This window comes from Oncorhynchus tshawytscha, unplaced genomic scaffold (assembly GCF_018296145.1).
Source record: "Oncorhynchus tshawytscha isolate Ot180627B unplaced genomic scaffold, Otsh_v2.0 Un_contig_6966_pilon_pilon, whole genome shotgun sequence".
Taxonomy (NCBI): Eukaryota; Metazoa; Chordata; class Actinopteri; order Salmoniformes; family Salmonidae; genus Oncorhynchus; species Oncorhynchus tshawytscha.
Window position 1 is genome coordinate 147,746 of NW_024609684.1, and position 21,808 is coordinate 169,553.

Here is a 21,808-nt window from a genome sequence, read left to right on the forward strand (position 1 = left end):
GAGAGAGGGTGATGAGGGAGAGAGGAGAGAGGGATGGGGGAGAGGGATGGGGGAGAGAGGAGAGGGGGTGGGGGGAGAGGGGGATGGGGGAGGGGATGGGGGATAGGAGGGAGAGAGGGGGGGGGGGGGAGAGGGGGATGGGGGAGAGGAGAGGGGGATGGGGAGAGAGGACAAAGGGGGATGGGGAGAGAGGACAAAGGGGGATGGGGGAGAGAGGACAGAGGGGGATGGGGGGGAGAGAGGACAGAGGGGGATGGGGGGGAGAGAGGACAGAGGGGGATGGGGGAGAGAGGACAGAGGGGGATGGGGGAGAGAGGACAGAGGGGATGGGGGGGGAGAGAGGACAGAGGGGGATAGGGAGAGAGGGGGATAGGGGAGAGGGGGGAGAGAGGGGGATGGGGGAGAGAGGGAGAGGGGGATGGGGGAGAGAGGACAGAGGGGGATGGGGAGAGAGGAGAGAGGGGGATGGGGGAGAGGAGAGAGAGGGGGATAGGGAGAGAGGAGAGAGGGGGATAGGGGAGAGAGGAGAGAGGGGGATGGGGAGAGTGGGGGATTGGGGAGAGAGGAGAGAGGGGGATAGGGGGGAGAGGAGAGGGGGATGGGGGGAGAGGAGGAGGGGGATGGGGAGAGAGGAGAGAGGGGGATGGGGAGAGAGGGAGAGAGGGGATGGGGAGAGTGGGGGATGGGGGAGAGAGGGAGAGGGGGATAGGGGGGGGGGGGGAGAGGGGATGGGGGAGAGAGGAGGGGGATATGGGAGAGAGGGGGATGGGGGGAGAGAGGAGAGGGGATGGGGGGGAGAGAGGGGATAGGGGAGAGAGGGGAGAGGGGGATGGGGGAGAGGGAAAGATAGAGTAAGTTATTTGACATGGCAACATCTTGGTCTACAACATTCAGGGTGAGGAACCATGGACATGTGAGATCCTGTTGGTATTGTCCTCTCTCTCACCCAGATGAGGAGCTGTGTGATGACCACGTTGCCCTTGCGGCACGCCAGGTGAAGGGCGGTGCGTCCGTCTCCCTCTCCACACGTCTCGTTGACTTGCTCCCGGGAGCCGTGAGCCAGAAGCAGGATGACGCAGCGCAGGTCCTCCTCGGCCGTGGCCCTCAGCAGCTGCTGGCCCAGGGATAGGTCCACCCCCGAGAGCGACGCCAGGAACAACCGCTGCTCGTACTTAGCCCGGATCCAACGCTCACGCTCCTCCCTGAGAGAGAGAAATACACAGACTACTGGTTAAGAGGAACATTCAGGATCTTAACATCATCTTGTGACGTTACCTTCTCCACCTGTTCATCTAGTCACGCTCCTCCCTGGAGAAGGAACACATAGGACAGAAGGGGGATGTTCACCATTGTTCTAGTTCACCTCGCAGTGTGGATATCTGCTGACTGTTACAGGGATGCTATCTGCTGACTGTTACAGGGATGCTATCTGCTGACTGTTACAGGGATGCTATCTGCTGACTGTTACAGGGATGCTATCTGCTGACTGTTACAGGGATGCTATCCGCTGACTGTTACAGGGATGCTATCCGCTGACTGTTACAGGGATACCCGCTGACTGTTACAGGGATACCCGCTGACTGTTACAGGGATGCTATCTGCTGACTGTTACAGGGATGCTATCTGCTGACTGTTACAGGGATGCTATCTGCTGACTGTTACAGGGATGATATCCGCGGACTGTTACAGGGATACCCGCTGACTGTTACAGGGATGATATCCGCGGACTGTTACAGGGATACCCGCTGACTGTTACAGGGATACCCGCTGACTGTTACAGGGATACCCGCTGACTGTTACAGGGATACCCGCTGACTGTTACAGGGATACCCGCTGACTGTTACAGGGATACCCGCTGACTGTTACAGGGATACCCGCTGACTGTTACAGGGATACCCGCTGACTGTTACAGGGATACCCGCTGACTGTTACAGGGATACCCGCTGACTGTTACAGGGATACCCGCTGACTGTTACAGGGATACCCGCTGACTGTTACAGGGATACCCGCTGACTGTTACAGGGATACCCGCTGACTGTTACAGGGATACCCGCTGACTGTTACAGGGATACCCGCTGACTGTTACAGGGATACCCGCTGACTGTTACAGGGATACCCGCGCTGACTGTTACAGGGATACCCGCTGACTGTTACAGGGATACCCGCTGACTGTTACAGGGATACCTGCGGACTGTTACAGGGATACCTGCTGACTGTTACAGGGATACCCGCTGACTGTTACAGGGATACCCGCTGACTGTTACAGGGATACCTGCTGACTGTTACAGGGATACCTGCTGACTGTTACAGCGATGATATCTACTGGGTCTCTTTGGGAACCACAGGACCATTCTTAGCAAGAATGAGTTCAGATGGTAAAACGTGAATGGAAGAGTGGGTTAACTAGGACTGGGTTAACTAGAACTGGGTTAACTAGGAGTATGTTAACTAGCCTAGTCTGTGAAGGAGAAAGACACCATGTAAACCCCATAGCGCTGAGAGAGACCAGGAGAGAGAGAGAGACCAGGAGAGAGAGAGAGACCAGGAGAGAGAGAGAGAGGGGGGAAGCAGGGCAGTGTAAGTACAGAGTGGTAACAGTTTCCAGCCACTCAATCTAATCCTGTGATGTGATAGCGCTAATCTCTCCCTAATCCCCGCCATGTAAACACAGCCTTTCAGCCCAATTGGGATTATCCATGCATCAATCCTCCTGTTAGAAAGGAGAGGAACCACAGTGGCCTGGGGAGAGGATAGGGGAGGGACAGGAGTGAGGATATAGAGCTGTCCTGTATCTCTAGAAACAACAGTCCCCCTCAGGGGGTCCTGGGTCCCCCACTATCCAGGATATGGAGAACACAGTATAGTGGAACCTCACTGCTGGCTCACTTCCTCTGTAATGACCTACCCTGGGTGGAGGGTTAGGCCTGAGAGAGAGCATTACATACACACACCAGGAGAGAGAAAGACATGGATATACAGTAAAAGTCAAACATTTAGACATCTACAGTTTCAAGGATTTTTCTTTGTTTTTACTATTTTCTACATTGTAGAATAATAGTCAAGACATCAAAACTATGGAAACAAAAAAGTGTTAAACAAAATGAAAATATATTTTATATTTCAGATTCTTCAACGTAGCCACCCTTTGCCTTGATGACTTTGTAGACTCTTGGCATTCTCTCAACCAGCTTCATCTGGAATGCTTGAAGGAGTTCCCACATATGCTGTGCATTTGTTGGCTGCTTTTCCTTCGCTATGTGGTCCAACTCATCCCAAACCATCTCAATTCGGTTGTGGTCGGGTGATTGTGGAGGCCAGGTCATCTGATGCAGCACTCCATCACTCTCCTTCTTGGTCAAATAGCCCTTACACAGCCAAGAGGTGTGTTGGGTCATTGTCCTGTTAAAAAACGAATGATAGTCCCACTAAGCCCAAACCAGATGGGCTGGCGTATTGCTGCAGAATGCTGTGGTAGCCATGCTGGTTAAGTGTGCCTTGAATTCTAAATAAATCACAGACAGTGTCACCAGCAAAGCAACCCCACACCACCTCCTCCATGCTTCACGGTGGGAACCACACATACGGAGATCATCCATTCACCAGCAAAGCACCCCCACACCACCTACTCTGCATCTCACAAAGACAAGGCGGTTGGAACCAAAAATCTCAAATTTGGACTCATCAGACCAAAGGACAGATTTCCACCGGTCTAATGTCCATTGCTTGTGTTTCTTGGCCCAAGAAAGAATCTTCTTATTGGTGTCCTTTAGTAGTGGTTTCTTTGCAGCAGTTTGACCACGAAGGCCTGATTCACGCAGTTTCCTCTGAACAGTTGATGTTGAGATGTGTCTGTTACTTGAACTCTGAAGCATTTGTTTGGGCTGCAATTTCTGAGGCTGATAACTCTGATGAACTTATCCTCTGCAGCAGAGGTAACTCTGGGTCTTCCTTTCCTGTGGCGGTCCTCATGAGAGCCAGTTTCATCATAGCGCTTTAAGCAACTGCACAAAGTTCTTCAAGGCCCAGATTGATTGACCTTCATGTCTTAAAGTAATGATGGACTGTCATTTCGCTTTGCTTATTTGAGCTGTTCTTGCCATAATATGGACTTGGTCTTTTACCAAATAGGGCTATCTTCTGTATACCACCTCTACCTTGTCACAACACAACTGATTGGCTCAAAGGCACTGAGGAAAGAAATTACACAAATTAACAAGGCATACCTGATAATTGAAATGCATTCCAGGTGACTACCTCATGAAGCTGGTTGAGAGAATGCCAAGAGTGTGCAAAGCTGTTATCAAGGCAACAAAGAAACTCAAATATAAAATATATTTTGATTTGTTTAACACTTTTTTGGTTACTACATGATTCCATATGTGTTATTTCATAGTTTTGATGTCTTCACTATTATTCTACAATGTAGAAAATAGTACAAATAAAGAAAAACCCTTGAATAAGTAGGTGTGTCCAAACTTTTGACTGGTACTGTATGTAGAGTGTGAATCCAACCTTTCCATATCCCCTCCTACTGTTAGTGCACTGCTTTTCAAGATCTTTTAAACACTGCCAAAGACTTGGAATTTTGTTGAGACCCTCAAATTCAACAAAGCCAATGACAGCAACCTAGTCACCCACTAGAGGTTTCTGACCCACTGTCTGGGAACCACTAAGGACTGGTCATGAAATGCTGGCTTCTCAAGGCAACAGGGCAGTCTATGGACTGCCTATATGTTGACAGGTCTGAGGTGTAGGGGATAACCAAGTCGCCTCGTCAGCCATAACAGAAGATGAGTGATGAGACCTTAGGGTGTCTCAGAGGGTTAACCTCAAACAGACCCATTGACGGAAGTAATTACAAATTAGCCGCGTGTGGAGGGTCTCTCTCTCTCTGCAGGAGAAAGCATTTTATCAGAGCGCGAGGGGGGCAGACGGACAGATGATAAAAATAGTCAATCTATAGCCCTGGGGATCGATGTCCTGCGACATCCTTCTTAATCAAAGCCTCGGCAACGGGATGACTGGGCCCAACCCCCGGCAACGATTTCCTTTTTCTTCAAACCACTGCAACCGTGGCTGAGCATCCACACACACACACCGATTGCCCTTACTCAACACACACACACACACACACACACACACACACACACACACACACACACACCTAGCTAATATCAAAATGTTAGAAATTAGTTTCTGGCTAAACTTGTCTCAAAGTAGCTATAGGCCAGGAAGGAGGATGTTCATTCACTAACTTCTGTGGTTATACAGAAAGGATGGTGGGAGGAGATAGAGGAGGGGAGAGACAGACAAATACAACTAGATGGGGAGTTTTAGAGGTGTGGGAACCCAGTAGAATCTCATTAACTCTCTCCCCAGAGAATAGACAGTGTGTTGCGTTTGGTTGTGTGTGTGTGTTTGAGGGGGTGTAACCTAGGTATGGGGGCCTGCCTGCCACATTACCCTCTCTGGTCAGGGGCTAGCCTAGCAGGACGGAATGTCCCTGGTCTTCCTGCCTGTCCCGGGGAGAGAGTGAGGAGGCTGGGCGGAGGTACACGGGCCAGAGCCCCGGGACAAAGCCCCAGGGAGGGGTGGGCAGGGAGGGTCTCGGCAGGGGCCTGGGCCCTCGTCTCTCTGGGTGTGTGTGGAGGAAATGCGGAGGCAGCACTTCACTGCTTCCTGGCACGCATGCCTTCCCCAGGACAGAGTTGTTATGGCTGGAGTCTGGGCCTTCCCCAGAGGACAGAGTTGCTATGGGCTGGAGTCTGGGCCTTCCCCAGAGGACAGAGTTGTTATGGCTTGAGTCTGGGCCTTCCCCAGAGGACAGAGTTGTTATGGCTGGAGTCTGGGCCTTCCCCAGAGGACAGAGTTGTTATGGCTGGAGTCTGGGCCTTCTCCAGAGGACAGAGTTGCTATGGCTGGAGTCTGGGCCTTCTCCAGAGGACAGAGTTGCTATGGCTGGAGTCTGGGTCTTCTCCAGAGGACAGAGTTGTTATGGCTGGAGTCTGGGCCTTCCCCAGAGGACAGAGTTGTTATGGCTGGAGTCTGGGCCTTCCCCAGAGGACAGAGTTTATATGGCTGGAGTCTGGGCCTTCCCCAGAGGACAGAGTTGTTATGGGCTGGAGTCTGGGCCTTCCCCAGAGGACAGAGTTGTTATGGCTGGAGTCTGGGCCTTCTCCAGAGGACAGAGTTGCTATGGCTGGAGTCTGGTCCTTCCCCAGAGGACAGAGTTGCTATGGCTGGAGTCTGGGCCTTCTCCAGAGGACAGAGTTGCTATGGCTGGAGTCTGGGTCTTCTCCAGAGGACAGAGTTGCTATGGCTGGAGTCTGGGCCTTCCCCAGAGGACAGAGTTGTTATGGCTGGAGTCTGGGCCTTCTCCAGAGGACAGAGTTGCTATGGCTGGAGTCTGGGCCTTCCCCAGAGGACAGAGTTGCTATGGCTGGAGTCTGGGTCTTCTCCAGGACAGAGTTGTTATGGGCTGGATCCTGGGTCTTCTCCAGAGGACAGAGTTGTTATGGCTGGAGTCTGGGCCTTCCCCAGAGGACAGAGTTGCTATGGCTGGAGTCTGGGTCTTCTCCAGAGGACAGAGTTGCTATGGCTGGAGTCTGGGCCTTCCCCAGAGGACAGAGTTGTTATGGCTGGAGTCTGGGCCTTCTCCAGAGGACAGAGTTGCTATGGCTGGAGTCTGGGCCTTCCCCAGAGGACAGAGTTGCTATGGCTGGAGTCTGGGTCTTCTCCAGGACAGAGTTGTTATGGGCTGGAGTCTGGGTCTTCTCCAGGACAGAGTTGTTATGGGCTGGAGTCTGGGTCTTCTCCAGGACAGAGTTGCTATGGCTGGAGTCTGGGCCTTCCCCAGAGGACAGAGTTGCTATGGCTGGAGTCTGGGTCTTCTCCAGGACAGAGTTGTTATGGGCTGGATCCTGGGTCTTCTCCAGAGGACAGAGTTGTTATGGCTGGAGTCTGGGCCTTCCCCAGAGGACAGAGTTGCTATGGCTGGAGTCTGGGTCTTCTCCAGAGGACAGAGTTGCTATGGCTGGAGTCTGGGCCTTCCCCAGAGGACAGAGTTGTTATGGCTGGAGTCTGGGCCTTCTCCAGAGGACAGAGTTGTTATGGGCTGGAGTCTGGGCCTTCCCCAGAGGACAGAGTTGCTATGGCTGGAGTCTGGGTCTTCTCCAGGACAGAGTTGTTATGGGCTGGAGTCTGGGTCTTCTCCAGGACAGAGTTGTTATGGGCTGGAGTCTGGGTCTTCTCCAGGACAGAGTTGTTATGGGCTGGAGTCTGGGTCTTCTCCAGGACAGAGTTTATATGGCTGGAGTCTGGGCCTTCCCCAGAGGACAGAGTTGTTATGGGCTGGAGTCTGGGCCTTCCCCAGAGGACAGAGTTGTTATGGCTGGAGTCTGGGCCTTCTCCAGAGGACAGAGTTGCTATGGCTGGAGTCTGGTCCTTCCCCAGAGGACAGAGTTGCTATGGCTGGAGTCTGGGCCTTCTCCAGAGGACAGAGTTGCTATGGCTGGAGTCTGGGTCTTCTCCAGAGGACAGAGTTGCTATGGCTGGAGTCTGGGCCTTCCCCAGAGGACAGAGTTGTTATGGCTGGAGTCTGGGCCTTCTCCAGAGGACAGAGTTGCTATGGCTGGAGTCTGGGCCTTCCCCAGAGGACAGAGTTGCTATGGCTGGAGTCTGGGTCTTCTCCAGGACAGAGTTGTTATGGGCTGGATCCTGGGTCTTCTCCGGAGGACAGAGTTGTTATGGCTGGAGTCTGGGCCTTCCCCAGAGGACAGAGTTGTTATGGCTGGAGTCTGGGCCTTCTCCAGAGGACAGAGTTGCTATGGCTGGAGTCTGGTCCTTCCCCAGAGGACAGAGTTGCTATGGCTGGAGTCTGGGCCTTCTCCAGAGGACAGAGTTGCTATGGCTGGAGTCTGGGTCTTCTCCAGAGGACAGAGTTGCTATGGCTGGAGTCTGGGCCTTCCCCAGAGGACAGAGTTGTTATGGCTGGAGTCTGGGCCTTCTCCAGAGGACAGAGTTGCTATGGCTGGAGTCTGGGCCTTCCCCAGAGGACAGAGTTGCTATGGCTGGAGTCTGGGTCTTCTCCAGGACAGAGTTGTTATGGGCTGGATCCTGGGTCTTCTCCGGAGGACAGAGTTGTTATGGCTGGAGTCTGGGCCTTCCCCAGAGGACAGAGTTGCTATGGCTGGAGTCTGGGTCTTCTCCAGAGGACAGAGTTGCTATGGCTGGAGTCTGGGCCTTCCCCAGAGGACAGAGTTGTTATGGGCTGGAGTCTGGGCCTTCCCCAGAGGACAGAGTTGCTATGGCTGGAGTCTGGGTCTTCTCCAGGACAGAGTTGTTATGGGCTGGAGTCTGGGTCTTCTCCAGGACAGAGTTGTTATGGGCTGGAGTCTGGGTCTTCTCCAGGACAGAGTTGTTATGGGCTGGAGTCTGGGTCTTCTCAGGACAGAGTTGTTATGGGCTGGAGTCTGGGTCTTCTCCAGGACAGAGTTGTTATGGGCTGGATCCTGGGTCTTCTCCAGGACAGAGTTGTTATGGGCTGGAGTCTGGGTCTTCTCCAGGACAGAGTTGTTATGGGCTGGATCCTGGGTCTTCTCCAGGACAGAGTTGTTATGGGCTGGAGTCTGGGTCTTCTCCAGGACAGAGTTGTTATGGGCTGGAGTCTGGGTCTTCTCCAGGACAGAGTTGTTATGGGCCGAGAGGCAGAGAGAAGGGCCCAGACACACACACACAGACACACACACGCGCGCCATGTTGGACACAATGGGAACGGACAAACTCAGGGTGCGATGGTGACAGCACAGCATTGTAAGGGAGGAGATGAAGTGTCCACATTCACACACGATCACAGGACAGGATGGATGTCCCCTACAATGGCCTCCACCACACGTGACAACCCCCCCCCACTGACTTAGGTAATGAAACACTAAACTGTTGTTTCCAACACTGCTAATATAGCCTACTGACAAGCACATAGCGACATTATCCCCCCTGAATGAGAAAATACACTACTAAGAGGTAGTCACTACTAAGAATCCATTACAAGTGATTTTCCAACTCACATTTGGTGTTCATCTTGAAAGGCATTAAGGGGTAGCATGCTACCATTATCCTCTGGTTAGAGTATTGAGAGCAGTTTGGAAACTAGAAAGGCTAATTGGACTAATTAGCTACTCAGAAAGGCTCTCTGACAAAAGCTGGGGAGGGCGGTGTGTGTGCCTGAGGGTCCCCCCCCCATCCCTCCGTGTGTCTAAGAGAGGTACCTGTCTGACTGCAGCTCACTGTTCCACCATGTTTGTCTCACTTATCACATTGGATTAGAGGACAGGCTGCAGCACCACGGAGCACTGTGAAGATAATTAACCACAGGTCCTGCTCAGACAGACTGACAGGGACACACTCTCACACAGGATGCAACCACACACACACTCCCCACAACCCCTATTCTCTCTCACCACCTACAGCAAATGCTTAAAAAGGGAACAGGAAGGGGGGAGTGTGTGTGTGTGAATAATAATCACAGGAGGCAGATCTCCTAGCCAGTCTAATTAAACACTACAGGTCATGCCAGCGAGGGCTCCAACATGTCCGAACGCAATGAGCCTTTCACAAGAAATGCCCCCCGACCACAACACACACTTCAACGTTTCCCATTAGTGCGTTCATGTGAGATGACAGCAACACATTATTAGCATGATAATGACTTAGGTAAATCTATTCCACCCTGAGAGAGAGGAACCCCATGTATGTACAACCCTGTCTGTTCTCTCTGTACTGTAGGTGGAGAAACAGTGGTGAAAGGTAAATACATGGCGGTGTGTGTAGGTGTGTGTGTGTAGGTGTGTGTTACAGGCGTCAGTTAAACCCATGACCAACCCCTTGGTGAATAGAACAGCGGGCTGGTTTGACTGACAGCTTCATTAGCCTGTGTTAGGAGGTTGTTAGCGGGACTATTGACTTCCGCCGCCGCAGAGCAGGAGAGGAGCGACAGTGGGGTTCTGTCGCCGTTGGAAACCGTGGGGTGAGGAATGTGCTTGTTTGGGGTTACCCGGGGATAAACAGGGGGGCTGGTGTCAGTCTCTGACTCTCATCAAGGGCCAACTGGAGACAGGAGCTGAAGAATAGATACATGTCATTTCCTGCCTCTTTTAGGTGCATGAGTCTGTGTTTGTATAATTTCTGTGTGTGTTGGTTCTCCCTGGCCAGTCTCTTTGTTGCAGTGTGTTTACACACAGGCCCAGTAGTTTCCTGTCTCCCCCAGACCCCCAGGCAGAGCCCCGTCTGATTGGTCAACTCTGACAGCCGTCCACTCCACTGGGCCGTCCGACCGTGACTGGTCAACCAGCTGCTCTCCACTGCCACTACGACCAGGGGGGGGAGGGAGGGGGTCTACGACCAGGGGAGGGAGGGAGGGGGTCTATGACCAGGGGAGGGAGGGAGGGGGTCTACGACCAGGGGGAGGGAGGGAGTCTACGACCAGGGGGAGGGGGGGAGGGAGGGGGTCTACGACCCCAACATAGACCCTGGATACAAGACTCACAGCAGAGTCCCACATCCTAATAAATCAGAACAATAGTCATTATCTAGCATTATGGTGTTATCAAATGATCATTTACATTTGATGCCTAATGTTGCCTATTAAAGTGATGACATTTATTTGACACGCAGTGATTCATTAAGTGACTAAATAATGTGTCGTTGTTTTCCACCTAAAATGGAGTTGACCTTATTACCAATGTCCAAAATTACCAGCATTATCATAACTGTCATCACCAGCATCATGATCATTTCCAGCAGCATTACCGTAAAGGGCTGTTATACGATGCCCTCCAACAACAACACATCATCATGAGACATTCCTCAACATGATCATCTTTATCTCTTAACAAAGAGAGAAGACATCATTGTTAACATACACAATAACATCCATATCACATTCCCATTCTAACAGTGTGTTGCTGGGTCTGATCTGCACTGTGAGACGGACGGAGCTCAGGAACACCACCACCATTCATTACAGAATGGAACTGTGGCAGAGCAGTGAGAGGAACCAGGTTGGACTGAAGTCCTCAGTCAGTGACACACACACACACACAACGTCGTCAGGTCACACACACACACAGCGGTCAGTGAGTGAGCAGAGTGGCCTTCTCCTTTGCCCTAATTAGCCCTCTCTAATTCAGCTCGTTAGGACTCGTTACAACTCGTTAGGGTTCCACTGACTCCCAGGTAATGAGGTCTGACAGGAGGAATCTGTCACCTGGACAGCTCCCCCAGTAAACCTGAGGAGACTAAGACCAGGGTGAGATGCCCAGACCATACACACAGGCTCACATACAGAGAGGAGAGAGGTAGTCACTAGAGGGAACAACACATACAGAGAGGTAGTCACTAGAGGGAACAACACATACAGAGAGGTAGTCACTAGAGGGAACAACACATACAGAGAGGTAGTCACTAGAGGGAACAACACATACAGAGAGGTAGTCACTAGAGGGAACAACACAAACAGAGAGGTAGTCACTAGAGGGAACAACACATACAAAGCGGTAGTCACTAGAGGGAACAACACAAACAGAGAGGTAGTCACTAGAGGGAACAACACATGCAGAGAGGTAGTCACTAGAGGGAACAACACATACAAAGCGGTAGTCACTAGAGGGAACAACACAAACAGAGACGTAGTCACTAGAGGGAACAACACATACAGAGAGGTAGTCACTAGAGGGAACAACACATACAGAGAGGTAGTCACTAGAGGGAACAACACATACAAAGCGGTAGTCACTAGAGGGAACAACACAAACAGAGAGGTAGTCACTAGAGGGAACAACACATGCAGAGGTAGTCACTAGAGGGAACAACACATACACAGCGGTAGTCACTAGAGGGAACAACACAAACAGAGAGGTAGTCACTAGAGGGAACAACACATACAGAGAGGTAGTCACTAGAGGGAACAACACATACAGAGAGGTAGTCACAGAGGGGAACAACACATACAGAGAGGTAGTCACTAGAGGGAACAACACATACAGAGAGGTAGTCACTAGAGGGAACAACACATACAGAGAGGTAGTCACTAGAGGGAACAACACATGCAGAGAGGTAGTCACTAGAGGGAACAACACATGCAGAGAGGTAGTCACTAGAGGGAACAACACATACAAAGCGGTAGTCACTAGAGGGAACAACACATACAGAGAGGAGAGAGGTAGTCACTAGAGGGAACAACACATACAGAGAGGTAGTCACTAGAGGGAACAACACATACAGAGAGGTAGTCACTAGAGGGAACAACACATACAGAAAGGAGATAGGTAGTCACTAGAGGGAACAACACATACAGAGAGGAGAGAGGTAGTCACTAGAGGGAACAACACATACAGAGAGGTAGTCACTAGAGGGAACAACACATACAGAGAGGTAGTCACTAGAGGGAACAACACATACAGAGAGGTTGTCACTAGAGGGAACAACACATACAGAGAGGTAGTCACTAGAGGGAACAACACATACAGAGAGGTAGTCACTAGAGGGAACAACACATACAGAGAGGTGGTCACTAGAGGGAACAACACATACAGAGAGGTAGTCACTAGAGGGAACAACACATACAGAGAGGTAGTCACTAGAGGGAACAACACATACAGAGAGGTAGTCACTAGAGGGAACAACACATACAGAGAGGAGAGAGGTAGTCACTAGAGGGAACAACACATACAGAAAGGAGAGAGGTAGTCACTAGAGGGAACAACACATACAGAGAGGAGAGAGGTAGTCACTAGAGGGAACAACACATACAGAAAGGAGAGAGGTAGTCACTAGAGGGAACAACACATACAGAGAGGTAGTCACTAGAGGGAACAACACATACAGAGAGGTAGTCACTAGAGGGAACAACACATACAGAGAGGTAGTCACTAGAGGGAACAACACATGCAGAGAGGTAGTCACTAGAGGGAACAACACATGCAGAGAGGTAGTCACTAGAGGGAACAACACATACAGAGAGGTAGTCACTAGAGGGAACAACACAAACAGAGAGGAGAGAGGTAGTCACTAGAGGGAACAACACATACAGAGAGGTAGTCACTAGAGGGAACAACACATACAGAGAGGTTGTCACTAGAGGGAACAACACATACAGAGAGGTAGTCACTAGAGGGAACAACACATACAGAGAGGTAGTCACTAGAGGGAACAACACCTACAGAGAGGTAGTCACTAGAGGGAACAACACATACAGAGAGGTAGTCACTAGAGGGAACAACACCTACAGAGAGGTAGTCACTAGAGGGAACAACACATACAGAGAGGTAGTCACTAGAGGGAACAACACATATAGAGAGGTAGTCACTCGATGGAACAACACCTACAGAGAGGTAGTCACTAGAGGGAACAACACATACAGAGAGGTAGTCACTAGAGGGAACAACACCTACAGAGAGGTAGTCACTAGAGGGAACAACACATACAGAGAGGTAGTCACTAGAGGGAACAACACATACAGAGAGGTAGTCACTAGAGGGAACAACACATACAGAGAGGTAGTCACTAGAGGGAACAACACATACAGAGAGGTAGTCACTAGAGGGAACAACACATACAGAGAGGTAGTCACTAGAGGGAACAACACATACAGAGAGGTAATCACTAGAGGGAACAACACATACAGAGAGGTAGTCACTAGAGGGAACAACACATACAGAGAGGTAGTCACTATATGGAACAACACCTACAGAGAGGTAGTCACTAGAGGGAACAACACATACAGAGAGGTAGTCACTAGAGGGAACAACACAAACAGAGAGGTAGTCACTAGAGGGAACAACACATACAGAGAGGTAGTCACTAGAGGGAACAACACATACAGAGAGGTAGTCACTAGAGGGAACAACACAAACAGAGAGGAGAGAGGTAGTCACTAGAGGGAACAACACATACAGAGAGGTAGTCACTAGAGGGAACAACACATACAGAGAGGTAGTCACTAGAGGGAACAACACATACAGAGAGGTAGTCACTAGAGGGAACAACACATACAGAGAGGTAGTCACTAGAGGGAACAACACATACAGAGAGGTAGTCACTAGAGGGAACAACACATACAGAGAGGTAGTCACTAAAGGGAACAACACAAACAGAGAGGAGAGAGGTAGTCACTAGAGGGAACAACACATACAGAGAGGTAGTCACTAGAGGGAACAACACATACAGAGAGGTAGTCACTAGAGGGAACAACACATACAGAGAGGTAGTCACTAGAGGGAACAACACATACAGAGAGGTAGTCACTAGAGGGAACAACACATACAGAGAGGTAGTCACTAGAGGGAACAACACATACAGAGAGGTAGTCACTAGAGGGAACAACACATACAGAGAGGTAGTCACTAGAGGGAACAACACATACAGAGAGGAGAGAGGTAGTCACTAGAGGGAACAACACATACAGAGAGGAGAGAGGTAGTCACTAGAGGGAACAACACATACAGAGAGGGAAGAGGGAACAAGGTACACATGGTACCACAGAAAGAAGAGGCAGACAGACAGAATAGCTGTAAAATAGAGAGCAGATAGATACTATTGTCTTACAAGGTAAAAATACCCTCGACCCCCCCCCAAAAAACAAGGGGTCTGAAATCAATTACACTTTGGTCGTTAGCTGCCCTTGGATAGTCACAGATAATTAAGCTCAGCTCTTTTTTATGATGAACAGATTAGTGTCTCTGTTACTGAGCCTTTGCCTGGCTTGATACTGCTCCCTGATTGGCTGGCTGGGGGAAAATGGGCAAAGCTGATGGGAAGTGCCCTCAGCTGAATCACAATGCTCCAGTAGTGGTATGAAGAGCAGAGAGAGAGGAAAGGAGGGAGGGAGGAGGAGAGAGAGAAGGAGGAGGAGAGAGAGGAAAGGAGGGAGGGAGGAGGAGAGAGAGAGGGAGGGGAAGAGGGAGGGAAGGAGAGAGAGGTAGAGGGAAACAGAGCACGCTCCAGTAGTGGTATGAAGAGCAGATAAGAGGGGAAAGGTCAAGAGGGAGAGAAGGGAGAGAGGTAGGGGGGAAGAGAGAGGTAAGGGAAAGGAGAGAGAGGGAGGGGAAGGAGAGAGAGGGGGAGGGAAGGAGAGAGAGGGAGGGAAGGAGAGAGAGGGAGGGGAAGGAGAGAGAGGGAGGGGAAGGAGAGAGAGGAAAGGAGGGAGGGAGGAGAGAGAGAGAGAGGGAGGAGGAGAGAGAGGAAATGAGGGAGGGAGGAGGAGAGAGAGAGGGAGGGAAGGAGAGAGAGGTAGAGGGAGACAGAGCACGCTCCAGTAGTGGCATGAAGAGCAGATAAGAGGGGAAAGGTCAAGAGGGAGAGAAGGGAGAGAGGTAGGGGGAAGGAGAGAGAGGTAAGGGAAAGGAGAGAGAGGTAAGGGGAAGGAGAGAGAGGGAGGGGAAGGAGAGAGAGGGAGGGGAAGGAGAGAGAGGGAGGGGAAGGAGAGAGAGGGAGGGGAAGGAGAGAGAGGGAAGGGAAGAGAGAGAGAGGAAAGGAGGGAGGGAGGAGGAGAGAGAGAGGGAGGAGGAGAGAGAGGAAATGAGGGAGGGAGGAGAGAGAGAGAGGGAGGGGAAGGAGAGAGAGGTAGGGGAGACAGAGCACGCTCCAGTAGTGGCATGAAGAGCAGATAAGAGGGGAAAGGTCAGAGTCATCACCCTCCCAGAAACAGTCCCCATTAGGGAGAGAAGGGAGAGAGGTAGGGGGGAAGGAGAGAGAGGTAAGGGAAAGGAGAGAGAGGTAAGGGAAAGGAGAGAGAGTGTAGGGGGAGAGGGACAGTGTCTGGCTGAGCACAAACCTGGCTGCCTACCTACCTTGTGACCCGACCAGTAAGTCCTGAGAGAGTCCAGACCCATTGACATTTCTGTTCATATTAGCCCCGATGCAGATGAGTGGGATTAGAAGGTGTTTTAACGGACATTTGTACCCCTTTTCTGAAGCTTCTCACAGGGGACCTGTCTGAAACAGAACAGTTCCACAGCTCCAATGGTGCATATCGTCACCCTCCCAGAAACAGTCCCGTCATTACGGCTCAGATTCAACTGTTTTAAATCACATATCATCACCCTCCCAGAAACAGTCCCGTCATTACGGCTCAGATTCAACTGTTTTAAATCACATATCATCACCCTCCCAGAAACAGTCCCGTCATTACGGCTCAGATTCAACTGTTTTAAATCACATATCATCACCCTCCCAGAAACAGTCCCGTCATTACAGCTCAGATTCAACTGTTTTAAATCACATATCATCACCCTCCCAGAAACAGTCCCGTCATTACAGCTCAGATTCAACTGTTTTAAATCACATATCATCACCCTCCCAGAAACAGTCCCGTCATTACAGCTCAGATTCAACTGTTTTAAATCACATATCATCACCCTCCCAGAAACAGTCCCGTCATTACAGCTCAGATTCAACTGTTTTAAATCACATATCATCACCCTCCCAGAAACAGTCCCGTCATTACAGCTCAGATTCAACTGTTTTAAATCACATATCATCACCCTCCCAGAAACAGTCCCGTCATTACAGCTCAGATTCAACTGTTTTAAATCACATATCATCACCCTCCCAGAAACAGTCCCGTCATTACAGCTCAGATTCAACTGTTTTAAATCACATATCATCACCCTCCCAGAAACAGATAGTCATTACAGCTCAGATTCAACTGTTTTAAATCACATATCATCACCCTCCCAGAAACAGTCCCGTCATTACAGCTCAGATTCAACTGTTTTAAATCGCATATCATCACCCTCCCAGAAACAGTCCCGTCATTACGGCTCAGATTCAACTGTTTTAAATCACAGAGGATCTTTTTATTTCCAAGTATTAATATTTTTCAACTAAGTTAAGGACAGCACATAGGACTGCATGTAGACAGCAAGCTTATTTATTTATTATTATTTATTTTTTTAAACCTTTATTTTACTAGGCAAGTCAGTTAAGAACAAATTCTTATTTTCAATGACGGCCTAGGAACAGTGGGTTAACTGCCTGTTCAGGGGCAGAACGACAGATTTGTACCTTGTCAGCTCGGGGGTTTGAACTTGCAACCTTCTGGTTACTAGTCCAATGCTCTAACCACTAGGCTACCCTGCCGCCCCACATAAGCAAGCTTTATGGGACAATCAAATGAAACAAACAATAGATACATTACACAATCAGATAGATACATTACACAATCAGATAGATACATTACACAATCAGATAGATACATTACACAATCAGATAGATACATTACACAATCAGATAGATACATTACACAATCAGATAGATACATTACACAATCAGATAGATACAGCCTGTCTATGTTTCACACTGAATTCACTTCATCTCATTTCCAAACCATCAAACTGTGGGATTATTCAATTCAATTGGGAGTAAATAAGACATCTCTTCTCAATTAGCCCCTGATAGATCTGTTATGGTCTGTTTAAAATGTTTACCAGCCAGGGTCTGTACTAACAGTGAACCAATTCAGTCTGAACACATCACCAAGACAACAAGGAGAACTCACGGACACATACGGCAATTACAGAAAGGCCTAGCTACCTACCACTTATTATCCATATACAGACTCATCTGTGCTTCAGGAATGGGAACATCAGAGAGATAATACAGAGGGAGGGAGAGAGAGATAATACAGACAGAGGGAGAGAGAGATAATACAGACAGAGGGAGAGAGAGATAATACAGACAGAGGGAGAGACAGATAATACAGACAGAGGGAGAGACAGATCACACAGACAGAGGGAGAGAGAGAGAGAGAGCGAGACACAGGGAGAGAGAGAGACAGAGGGAGAGAGAGATAATACAGACAGAGGGAGAGACAGACACACAGACAGAGGGAGAGAGAGAGCGAGACACAGGGAGAGAGAGAGAGACAGACAGAGGGAGAGAGAGGTAGAAAGAGAGAGAGAGAGACACACAGACAGAGGGAGAGAGAGGGCGAGAAAGGGAGAGAGAGGGCGAGAAAGAGAGACAGAGGGGGAGAGAGAGAGACAGACAGAGGAGAGAGAGAGAGACAGACAGAGAGAGAGACAGACACAGACAGGGGGAGAGAGAGACAATGGGAGAGAGAGGGAGAGAGAGAGAGACACAGACAGAGGGAGAGAGAGAGAGACAGAGGGAGAGAGAGACAGAGGGAGAGAAAGAGAGACAGAGGGAGAGAAAGAGAGACAGAGGGAGAGAGAGAGACAGACAGAGGGAGAGCGAGATACAGAGACACAGACAGGGGGAGAGAGAGACAGAGACAGAGGGAGAGAGAGGGAGAGAGCAAGACAGAGGGAGAGAGAGAGAGAGAGGGAGAGAGAGAGACAGAGGGAGAGAGCAAGACAGAGGGAGAGAGAGAGAGACAGAGGGAGAGAGAGAGACAGAGGGAGAGAAAGAGAGACAGAGAGAGAGAGAGAGACAGAGGGAGAGCGAGATACAGAGACACAGACAGGGGGAGAGAGAGACAGAGACAATGGGAGAGAGAGGGAGAGAGCAAGACAGAGGGAGAGAGAGAGAGACAGAGGGAGAGAGAGAGACAGAGGGAGAGAAAGAGAGACAGAGGGAGAGAGAGAGACAGACAGAGGGAGAGCGAGATACAGAGGGAGAGAAAGAGAGACAGAGGGAGAGAGAGAGACAGACAGAGACAATGGGAGAGAGAGGGAGAGAGCAAGACAGAGGGAGAGAGAGAGAGACAGAGGGAGAGAGAGAGAGACAGAGGGAGAGAGAGAGACAGACAGAGGGAGAGCGAGATACAGAGACACAGACAGGGGGAGAGAGAGACAGAGACAATGGGAGAGAGAGGGAGAGAGCAAGACAGAGGGAGAGAGAGAGAGACAGAGGGAGAGAGAGACAGAGGGAGAGAAAGAGAGACAGAGGGAGAGAGAGAGACAGACAGAGGGAGAGCGAGATACAGACACAGACAGGGGGAGAGAGAGACAGAGACAATGGGAGAGAGAGGGAGAGAGCAAGACAGAGGGAGAGAGAGAGAGAGACAGAGGGAGAGAGAGAGAGACAGAGGGAGAGAGAGAGACAGAGGGAGAGAAAGAGAGACAGAGGGAGAGAGAGAGACAGACAGAGGGAGAGCGAGATACAGAGACACAGACAGGGGGAGAGAGAGACAGAGACAGAGGGAGAGAGAGAGACACAGACAGAGGGAGAGAGAGAGCAAGACAGAGGGAGAGAAAGAGAGACAGAGGGAGAGCGAGAGACAGAGACACAGACAGGGAGAGAGAGAGACACAGACAGAGGGAGAGAGAGAGCAAGACAGAGGGAGAGAGAGAGACACAGACAGAGGGAGAGAGAGAGCAAGACAGAGGGAGAGAAAGAGAGACAGAGGGAGAGAGAGAGACAGACAGAGGGAGAGCGAGATACAGAGACACAGACAGGGGGAGAGAGAGACAGAGACAGAGGGAGAGGAGAGAGACACAGACAGGGGAGAGAGAGACAGAGACAGAGGGAGAGAGAGAGAGACACAGACAGGGGGAGAGAGAGACAGAGACAGAGGGAGAGAGAGAGACACAGACAGAGGGAGAGAGAGACAGAGACAGAGGGAGAGAGAGAGACACAGACAGAGGGAGAGAGAGAGCAAGACAGAGGGAGAGAGAGAGAGACAGAGGGAGAGAGAGAGACAGAGGGAGAGAGAGAGACAGACAGAGGGAGAGCGAGATACAGAGACACAGACAGGGAGAGAGAGAGACACAGACAGAGGGAGAGAGAGAGCAAGACAGAGGGAGAGAGAGAGACACAGACAGAGGGAGAGAGAGAGCAAGACAGAGGGAGAGAAAGAGAGACAGAGGGAGAGAGAGAGACAGACAGAGGGAGAGCGAGATACAGAGACACAGACAGGGGGAGAGAGAGACAGAGACAGAGGGAGAGAGAGAGACACAGACAGGGGGAGAGAGAGACAGAGACAGAGGGAGAGAGAGAGACACAGACAGAGGGAGAGAGAGAGCAAGACAGAGGGAGAGAAAGAGAGACAGAGGGAGAGAGAGAGACAGAGGGAGAGCGAGATACAGAGACACAGACAGGGGGAGAGAGAGACAGAGACAATGGGAGAGAGAGGGAGAGAGCAAGACAGAGGGAGAGAGAGAGACAGAGGGAGAGAGAGAGACAGAGGGAGAGAGAAAGACAGAGGGAGAGAGAAAGACAGAGGGAGAGAGAGAGACAGAGGGAGAGAGAGAGACAGAGGGAGAGAGAGAGACAGAGACAGACAGAGGGAGAGAGAGACAGACAGAGGGAGGGAGAGAGAGAGACAGACAGAGGGAGGGAGAGAGAAAGACAGACAGAGGGGAGAGAGAGAGAGACAGAGGGAGAGAGAGAGACACAGACAGAGGGAGAGAGAGAGCAAGACAGAGGGAGAGAAAGAGAGACAGAGGGAGAGAGAGAGACAGACAGAGGGAGAGCGAGATACAGAGACACAGACAGGGGGAGAGAGAGACAGAGACAGAGGGAGAGAGAGAGACACAGACAGGGGGAGAGAGAGACAGAGACAGAGGGAGAGAGAGAGACACAGACAGAGGGAGAGAGAGAGCAAGACAGAGGGAGAGAAAGAGAGACAGAGGGAGAGAGAGAGACAGACAGAGGGAGAGCGAGATACAGAGACACAGACAGGGGAGAGAGAGACAGAGACAATGGGAGAGAGAGGGAGAGAGCAAGACAGAGGGAGAGAGAGAGACAGAGGGAGAGAGAGAGACAGAGGGAGAGAGAAAGACAGAGGGAGAGAGAAAGACAGAGGGAGAGAGAGAGACAGAGGGAGAGAGAGAGACAGAGACAGACAGAGGGAGAGAGAGACAGACAGAGGGAGGGAGAGAGAGAGACAGACAGAGGGAGGGAGAGAGAGAGACAGACAGAGGGAGAGAGAGAGAGACAGACAGAGGGAGAGAGAGACAGACGGAGGGAGAGAGAAAGGCAGACAGAGGGAGAGAGACAGACAGAGGGAGAGAGAAAGACAGACAGATGGAGAGAGAGAGACAGACAGAGGGAGACAGACAGAGCAAGGGAGAGAGAGGGAGGGAGATGGAGGCAGACCGAGGGAGAGAAAGACAGACACAGACAGAGGGAGAGAGAGAAAGAGACAGACAGAGGGAGAGAGGGGGAGAGAGACAGACAGAGGGAGAGAGGGGGAGAGAGACAGAGAGATGGAAGGGGGAGAGAGACAGACAGAGGGAAAGAGGGAGAGAGAGTCACAGAGAGAGAGACAGACAGAGCAAGGGAGAGAGGGAGAGAGAGGGGGGGGAGAGGGAGGCAGACTGAGGGAGAGAAAGACAGAGACAGAGGGAGAGAGACAGACAGAGGGAGAGAGGAGGAGAGAGACAGACAGATGGAAAGAGCGAGAGAGAGTCACAGACAGAGAGAGACAGACACAGACAGAGGGAAAGAGAGGGAAAGAGAGACACAGACACAGGGAGAGAGAGACACAGACACAGGGAGAGAGAGAGACAGACACAGGGAGAGAGAGAGAGACACAGACACAGGGAGAGAGAGAGAGACACAGAGAGAGAGAGAGACACAGGGAGAGAGAGAGACAGGGAGAGAGAGACAGGGAGAGAGAGACACAGGGAGAGAGAGAGACACAGGGAGAGAGAGAGACACAGGGAGAGAGAGAGACAGGGAGAGAGAGACACAGGGAGAGAGAGAGACACAGGGAGAGAGAGAGACACAGGGAGAGAGAGAGACACAGGGAGAGAGAGAGCACAGGGAGAGAGAGACACAGGGAGAGAGAGACACAGGGAGAGAGAGACACAGGGAGAGAGAGACACAGGGGGAGAGAGAGACACAG

General features: G+C 50.9%; 1 protein-coding gene across 1 annotated transcript in view; it reads right to left on the reverse strand.

Moving 5' to 3' along the window:
* The window catches only part of agap1 (ArfGAP with GTPase domain, ankyrin repeat and PH domain 1), a 137,849-nt gene that overhangs the window by 5,548 nt on the left and 110,493 nt on the right, over window positions 1-21,808 (reverse strand). The window contains exon 14 of the mRNA XM_042316930.1: window positions 947-1,202. Within this exon, the coding sequence (XP_042172864.1) occupies window positions 947-1,202 (256 nt within the window). The remainder of the gene's footprint in view (window positions 1-946; window positions 1,203-21,808) is intronic.